The 9,126-nt window shown below is 37.3% G+C and overlaps 1 protein-coding gene across 1 annotated transcript in view; it reads right to left on the bottom strand.

Annotated features, from left to right (window-relative positions):
* Window positions 1–9,126, bottom strand: part of ST3GAL5 (ST3 beta-galactoside alpha-2,3-sialyltransferase 5) — a 57,267-nt gene that overhangs the window by 22,762 nt on the left and 25,379 nt on the right. Inside the window, exon 3 of the mRNA XM_072406592.1 lies at window positions 1,287–1,392. Coding sequence (XP_072262693.1) covers window positions 1,287–1,392 — 106 coding nt within the window. The remainder of the gene's footprint in view (window positions 1–1,286; window positions 1,393–9,126) is intronic.

Here is a 9,126-nt window from a genome sequence, read left to right on the forward strand (position 1 = left end):
CGAACGCAGCGGGACCAGGTAAGTGATCGATAAACCCGAACTTTTCTCACTGTATTTACATACAGTGAGAAAAGTTCGGGGTTATCGAAAATAGTAACTTTTTTTACCCCGTACCAAGGTCGGGGTTATCGGTTAGGTGGTTAAACACTAACTTGATAAATGAAGCTCTTTAATTTTCATTAAGACAGGTTTCGTTTCAGGAAATAAATTTTGAGCATTTGGCAATGACGCAGCCTCAATTTTTCAAGACTTTCCAAGAACATTTAAGAAGACTGGAAGTTCTAAATATACTAGTTGATTGCTTGATTCTGCCAAACCTTAAGATCCCTGAGGGCTAGCATAGAAAGACTTAATTATACATACAGCAAAATAACAAAGCTGTTACTGTTATGCATACGATAGGCTCCTTGGGTTCTCCTTAATGCATCTTGCCAAGGGAGGCATCTGGAGCATAACAAACACTAATACCCTTGGGTATTGCTAGGTAAAGTGAAGAATTGTTAAGAATGGAAAGGCTCCTCCAGCCTAGGAGTAAAATGATCTGTTCTCTAGCTTGTCTATTGTCCTGATCAGGATGAGGTTACTCTGCATGATACTGTATCTGGAGGATAGGTAACAGACCGAGGGTTATACCACTAAATTCTGCATTGAGGCCCTAAGTATATACAGCCTAATTTATGACATACACTAAGATTTCTCTCATTTTTTTTTAAGTTACCCTGACCTTTTCGCAATCATGCAGTCAAGTTGAAATTTGATTTGATTTTACACAGAAAGACTTAATAATAATAATAATAATAAACAGGATTTATATAGTGCCAACATATTACACAGCGCAGGGGTTGCAAATGACAGAAAGATACAGACTGTGACACAGGAAGACTTATAGTTAAAAGGGCCCCTTTCAGCAACTTTAAACGAACTGCAGGAAAAAGCACCAAACAAATTAATTTCTTTGTAGCCTTATACTTAGCAATACTATACTTAGCTGCTGAGGAGGAGTAAATAGAATATTTAGATTGTAAGCTCTTCTTGGCAGGGTCCTCTCCTCCTCCTGTGTCACTGTCTTTACCTGTAGGTCATTTCCATCCCCTGTTTAATGTACAGCGCTGTGTAATATGTTGGTGCTATATAAATACCGTTTAATACTACCAGAAAGTGTACCTTAAATGATAGCTCCAAGCCTCCTGGGGCTGGCTTTTACTACATAGTGCCCTAGGTGACTGCTTAGATAACATATGACTAGAATCAGCCATGTGTTTTTTTTTTTTTTTAAACCATCGTACCTTTATGTGATTAGGGTCCACAGCTCGAAGGTCACAGGTCTCCGCATCCAGACCCACTTTGCAGATATACAAGATGCAGATTATAAAACCAAACAATAATATACACCTAGAGAAAAGAGAAAAAAAAACATCAAGTTTGACACCACATACAATGTTCATAATACATAACATGTGTACCATTTTTAAAGACTGATTAGTTAAAATGCATTTTTCTTAAGGCATCACAGAATAACAAAACCATTAAACCTGAGAGCGTTTTGCTAAGAAAAGGAAAACTTTACCACCTGAGAAAATCAATGGTCTCATCCACGACTATCCCACAACTATGAAAAGTAATGAGATGGCCCCTATTCAAACGTTTGCATCGCCTTAGTACTTAAATCTGATGTATTGCCGCTTTAGAATCAATAGCATTCAGTGTTTTGTGATAGTTGTGGATGAGACCCTTGATTTCCCAGGTGGCAAAGTTGCCTAATATTCTTAGCAAAAAGCTTCCAGGTTCTATAAATTCTTGGGATGTCTTGCATGAACTACACATTCATTTTTTCCCAAATGACAGCCAGCAAACTCTACCAGGGCATGCAAACTTAAGAACTTGCAGAACTCTTGAATAAGAAACATTGCCTAAATACAAGAAGCATGTGTATTAACTGTGCAATAAGAGGTAAAACTTTGCAGGAGCTGACCAATCTTGTGCAGGGTGACTGGTCTTGTATCCTCCCTACTGTAGTAGATGAGCCTGCATGGTCACTCTGTCTACCTTCTGCAGCAAAATATCGGCAGTTCCTTACACAGTGAAATCCCATTTACTTCTATGATGTGTCCTAACAACAGATGAAGTCTTCATGGTAGTTAATGAACTATTGTTAGGTTTTTATTACTATTCAGGGCTCCGTTACAGAAATATACTTCCTGATGATGGCCTTCCCAGACAGGAAACTAGGGAAATCTACTTTAGAGACGTAGACGGCAATAAAATCTGAACGGTTCCAGTTCAACTTTAATCTCTTGCTGTTGATGTTGAAATTTCTCAACTAGCATTCCAGAAAAGTCATTTAGGTTTAAAACACCTTTTAAAGCAGAACAACAGGTAAAAATTACTAAACTGTGACCAGGCAGGTCCTTTTTGCAGAAGAGACAGGTGATGTCCCTCCTGCAATAAAAAAAACATACCTGTCTGATCGTAACTTTTTAAATACACTCACCTGACCCTGTTAGGTCACAAGTGCCACCATCTTGTTTTTTTCTGGCTTTCCTGATCTTTGGCCATCTTGATTAGCTGGGCGGGGATGACATAACTCTCAGGGATGCCTGGGGGATGCCGGAATTCCTGCATACCCCGGCACTGTACACTGAGCTGTGCATTTCCTGGCTTAATAATATGAATGTACTATATGTTTTGTGTTGTATTAGTACATCCACACAATGGAAAAAAAACTCTCTCCAACCCATAAAGAACAAAAAACACATCATATATGCACAACAGAGATCAGGGTCCCTATGGTAGCAACCCTACTCAGAAACATGATCCCAATAGAATGGATTATAGCAGATTTAGATTAAAGGTACAAAGAGACACGTGGCATTCCAATCTCTAAACAGTTAAACCGTGCACTGCATCTAAGTATACTTGGATACTATTTTGATGCAATCATCTTCCATTATTGGTCTCACAGTAGGTATAGCAATATCAGGTCACCTATCCATTTAATTTTTATTTCCCTGTATTGGGTTACTCTAGTTGTGTTTCACATTGCTGTTGTGACAACCAGATGGTGTAACTGAGTATTAGGCAAGGAAGCTGCTCACACTTGTGAAGAACAATAAATAGAGTATAACAATGTACAACTTTACTTCCTCCTAGTTGTTCACATAACATCTAACTGTATTCGCTGAAACCAGGAATAAATTGAGCAACCTAAGGGAGTTTTTCTTCCACTATGTTACCTTCGTAAGATGTGCAATGTTCTGCGGTGTGTCCCTGCACATGGGTTTATTTTCAAGGAAGCAGGCTACCACCACTGACCCCCTTCTGAAAATGCCACTTATCGGCTGTCACATGGTTCTCCAGAGCATTGGTGACGCGTTGACAAAGAACAAGGGCAGCAGATATGCACTTGCTTTTCCAGGCACTCCCTAAATAAACTTTTTCTAACCTTATAATGGCAAATTACTTTTAAAGGTCTTTATCGCTTTTGTTGCTGCCCTAGCTCCTTCAACATCCCCCTACCAGCCCTCCACACCCTCTGGCTTCATTCATTCACCAATTTGGAACAGGCATAGTCTAGAAATTCATATTTTTGCAGATTAGTTCCCGGTAGAGGCCTTAAGTATTTTTTAAGTCAACAAGGAAGCCTTGCAGCAAATAGTGGTCAGCAGAGGTGGCTTCCATATTCTTTCCGTAAATGTGTTCTTTAAACTCCTTATATTTAGGAACAGCCATGGACCATATGCCAGTCCATACACAAGGTCTCTCCAAGCCAAAATGAAGCCAATCCTTTGGAATTCACATGCCAAAGCTTTTGTAGGCCGAGGGATAGGGGAAAGAGCTTTACTTTGCTATTATGAAGCTGGGAGAAAGAGTAACTTAGATTGTTATGTGTTCATGATGAATATGTAACTAGATCAACGGTCTCTTTCTGACCACTAAATTCGTCATTTTAATTCCGCACACCATAAATATTAATTTTTTTAAAAAGATAAATGCATTTGTAAAATAACGATCTTCCTAATGGTGCTTGAAGAGGACTGTGGAGGCTCTGATTCATTGATCAGCTCACAGTTAGGTGAAGTATTACTATTGTTACTATTATTATTAGTTGCATCATCTTTGGTATTACTAAAGAAATGCAAAATATTTGTTTGCTTTTTCTCACTCATTATGGGTTTGTTTTATTCAAGTCTAAGACCAAACAAGAAGTGATAGTTATCAAAGTCTAACTATTTGATGCCATTAAATATAACAAAGAAAATACACAGTTAAGGTCATACTTAGCTAAAAGAGCATCTGAGAAATAAAGAAATAAAATAAAACAATCAGATCAAAATCGGTATTGGCGGAGCGGGGTGACTGTTGTAAAGGTGGAAACAATACTGAAGCGTACGGCTCGGCAATGGTTCTCATACAACTTAACACTACACTGACGTCATGCTGCGCCTCCCTTGTTTTTCCCTCAATACAGTTCGTGAATTTAGTGCAATATAAAGGTGAAAATTGTCATTAAGAACATAAGAATTTATTAGAAAAATATTTTTGTTTTAATATTATTAAAAAAAAAAATTGCAAATAATGTCCACATTTTTTGTGGACCACCACTGGTTGGCAACCACTGAATTGGATGACACCCAGTAACTGGAAGTATCTTATTAGGATCTTAATTGAAGGATAATAAGGTATTATTACAGATCCTGTCAACCGAAAGAGGAACTAAACCTTACAATCAAAATTGTGAGCAACAAACGCAGCACCTGCCTGTTTAAAAATCTTACATTGTACATTGATCTCCAATTGCACAACTCCACATTTAATCCCAAAATCACCCTGCCAGGAATGAATGAACTACCATGCAAAGGAGTCAATGTTCAAGAATGGCCAAAGATAGATGATTCTCTCCCTGCTCGGACGACAGGGCCTTATTAATAATTAAGCTACCGTTTGAAAAAGTCAACTTCTTAAATATTAACATTTTCAAGTTTTTCTGGCTTTGGGTTTAGATCTACTTAACCTGTTAAATATTAGCATGAATAATAAAACATAGACCATCTGCAGTTAGAGCCATACAGGGTTAAATATAACCAGTGATGTTTAACCATTACATAGGAAAAATCACTTACTACAACTTATGTGATTTATCATGCTCTCTTGGTGTGCCTATAAACAGCACGCATATTGTAATATACCAATTACTGCTTTGTTGGGTAGATTGTCAAGGGAGGTGAATAATAAAATCTCATTTACTTGTTATATGATCCAATATACTTGGATATTTAACCTCCTGCCTTTTTTGGGAATGTGGTTGTTATCGAAGTATTGTTATAAATGTTCTCTAAGCTCTTTCGTTGCACTCTGAATAAAAAAACATTTTACAAACACAAATTTAAGGATAAAACAAAATGTATGTAGTGCTGTTCCTCTACAACATGGCCTCAGGGTTGGATGACGGCCAGGATCATTTAACTAATTTCTTCTGTGGCTTTTATGGGTTTTTCTCCCAACCCGTGATTTGACAGTGAAAAGAGAATCAGCCAAGTAATGAGCTCATCTCAAGGTTACTCTGCTACTTCCTCAACCCATGTATTGATTGGCTTTGTGCTGCTTCTCTTCCACTCCGAGCTTTGCAGTACAGTGGATTGGAAAGGGCGGACACCGGCCACCAGAAAGATAAGCATAGCATAGTATATTCTTGAACAGGACATGTTCATTTTTGTTTCACCTTGTAATGACAACCGGATCCTAAACAAATTCCAAAGAGGAACAATGATTAGGATAATTACATGCAAGCTGGAAGAAAATAAATCTATTTAACTGTTCTGCATATTGCAACAATTTTCTTCCTTTGCCTCTGCCAATAAAGGTGTCCAAGTGTTGTTTCATTTCTTATGAAAAAAAATAAGGGACACTCTCAGAAGATATTTCATAGAATGTGTGTGATAAGAATCAAGAAGGTATTATTATTTAACAAAGTGTATCCATGACATTCCAGTTAAACTCCAGTCTCAGATAAGAAAGCCCAGCTTGTAAATTCTTGGAATGCATTAAAAGAATGCAAAAAAAAGCAGGTTTAACTAAATAATTATCTAACAATAGCTGATTGTACTGAGCACCAGTTCATGGCTACACTATACAATGAAGAATGTGTTTAAAGGATCAGAGCTCACCTACACTATGCGGTCCTTTCATGTCCTACTCCCCTTGACTGGTTGTCCGAGAAAAAAAGTAACATATGCAGAACACATGGACCAAATGGAAAATAAAACTATTACAACAGTATATCATATATGCCTTTTCTCATTTGTGATTTTCCTTTTGAAAAAGGCCAAAATCCAAATCTAGTTCTGTTTCAGAGCACATTTTTGGTTATTACTGATAAAAGGCACAATACAGTTGCCATCTTTATTGACATCAGGGATGTGTATTCAGAGCCGGAACTTCTTTAGGTATTAATATTTGCTTTTGATTCCAACTCAACAGCCCAGGATAGTTTTCCCATCATGTCCTTTCAGTTCTACTACTGGACTTCACCAGCCTATTTTTAGTGGAAAAACTGGGTAGGTTATATGAACCCTATGACTGCTTTCTTAGGGCTGAGTATTTGTATTTTTTCATATCTTTGAAGTTGACCCATGTTCATGTGCACCCGTGGTTGCTCAGAACTACTTTATTAGGTTCTTTCAGCCAGTAAAATGCGGAGTGAAGTTAGGTTGCTATACAGGGCAATGGCTACTATGCTTGGATATGATGGACATTTTTCACACGCATTTCCATTTCCATCAATGGCACTAAAACATGCGTCCTTCAACATCACATGTGGTGGTGCGCCCTATTGGCATTCATTCCTAATGGCACCCAAAACGCACCTTACCAACCCAATGAAAGCAATGTAGTAGTGGGAACGAGCCGTTGGTGCAGCATAAATGTGAGTTGAATTATTACTGAGCATGTGCACACCTCACAATTTGTGTATTATATATCTGAAGCTGCATTTATACAGTTCAGCATGTTATGCGGAGTGCCTAAACCAGATATTCTCAACCAGGTTACAGTTGCACCCTAGTGTTGCTTCAGAGGTTGCTGGGGGCAAATGACCAATTGGGGTCTATCAGGTCTCTTTTTGGCTATCTGTAAGGGTGACATTCTTTCCTCTTGCCAGCAAGGTAAAAGGCATTCTTCCTACTGATCACCATTATTATTATACTTTAATCTGTGGATATAGTCATTATAGGAGGGGTTCCCTGAAGACCTGAAAGTTATTTCAGGGGTTCCCCCCATGTAAAAAGGTAGAGAAACAATATTCTAGACCAATTCACTTTTTGTGTATGTTCTACAGGGTAGGTCCCTATCATACATATAAAGAAACAATTTGGCAGGATTAGACTACGAAAACGTTTTTTGGATTAGTATATGGAAACAAAATGGACCTCTACATTATTTCAAATATTTCACAATTGTTTTTTTATTGCTTAAAAAACACACAAAATCATGCTCATTAACTTTTACAAATGAACAATGCTTTATCTGTGCTTCACTTTGAAACCTGGACTAGACTTTCCTCACCTTCTGGGCTAACTTTCAATATCATCTTCCTGTCCGGTAAGGGCGACCTTCCTGGCTACTGGTGGGTTCTCAATGGATTAGCACAGTAATAAGAAGTTGCACCCTTTAACACATTAAGCAAAGTCCAGGTAGGGACTGGTGAATGAAGGTAATAGTAGGGATCCCATGGTTTCTGATCCAAGGCAAAATTTTATTTTTTATTGAAAAAATGAAGTGCAGGTTCACTATAACCTAAGATGTACTCATTGCATATAAATACAGCATATCCTGTTTTATACCATATAGGAAAATAGGAAAGAAGGTATGTAAAGGTCAAGACTAATATATTTCTGGAAAATCATAGGAGGTGGTAATGGAAAACAGATAAAGCAGAGTTTTCCAATAAACAAATATAAATCAGGAGCTATAATCAGTAAACCCCATTACCTACTTTCCCTGAAATGCGAGATTAAGAAACATGCAAACTGGCAGTTCTCCTTTGCTTGTTATATATTACATATCCGTGAGATCATTTCTGATGTGTTCACTTGTTTTCACAAAGAACATAGTGAAATTTTACAAAAATCATCCTAAAAGGAGTGCCGCCAGGAAACTGATTAGTAAATCTTGAACAGTCCAAATGTTTTTCATTGAACACTCACAAGTTATTTTTTTTATATTGTATTTTCTGCACCAGAATGTGATGAATAGTAGAATATCCACAGACTTGTGTTTTTAGATAAGTGTGACTTTACGTCATTAAGTCATACAGTCAAGTGAAAATGTAAGTACATCTCTATGTAAAATCTTTTAATTAGATCTTTAGATAAAGGTGATATACACATTTTACATGGTGTATTAAATTTATATAAACTAAATGACCATAAAAAGCAGAGTAGCCACCTAAAAACAGCTGGGTCGTTACTGAAAAGTGCCGGGTGATGCACCCAGCCTAAAGGGTCTGGGGAGAACAAATTACGAAATTAGAATCGGGTGTTCCTAATTAGATGCCCATTATAAGAACTTTTCAGGTGGAACCAATCTGATATCAATATAAGCAAATATATAGGGTCTGATGCTCTCCGAAAATTATATTAACTTTTTTGAACGGTTTTATTTCAGTTGAAAGAAAAATATGAATTGGCAATGAATGATAACATGACCACTAAGATTGATGCTGTCTGATGCTAAATGAAGTCTCAAAGAACCCCAAAATATTATGGTGGGATCTGAATGGAATTCTTGAAACAGCTGAAGTGCATGAATCTAAAAATAGAAAATAATTGCACTAATTAAAACTGCATGGAAGGTGTGACAGGAAAAAATGTGTTTGTTGTGTTTATTAGAGCAAGTCTTCAGATTGCCATGGAACAAAGATAAGGCCAAGCCTTTTGGAACCATATGCTGTGTGAAATGGTAAATCGACATACAGTTAGGTCCATAAATATTTGGACAGAGACAACTTTTTTCTAATTTTGGTTGTGTACATTGCCACAATTATTTTTAAATGAAACAACTCAGATGCAGTTGAACTGCAGACTTTCAGCTTTAATTCAGTGGGTTGAACAAAAAGATTGCATAAAAATG

Source organism: Pyxicephalus adspersus, chromosome 3 (genome assembly GCF_032062135.1).
Source record: "Pyxicephalus adspersus chromosome 3, UCB_Pads_2.0, whole genome shotgun sequence".
NCBI classification, from domain to species: domain Eukaryota; kingdom Metazoa; phylum Chordata; class Amphibia; order Anura; family Pyxicephalidae; genus Pyxicephalus; species Pyxicephalus adspersus.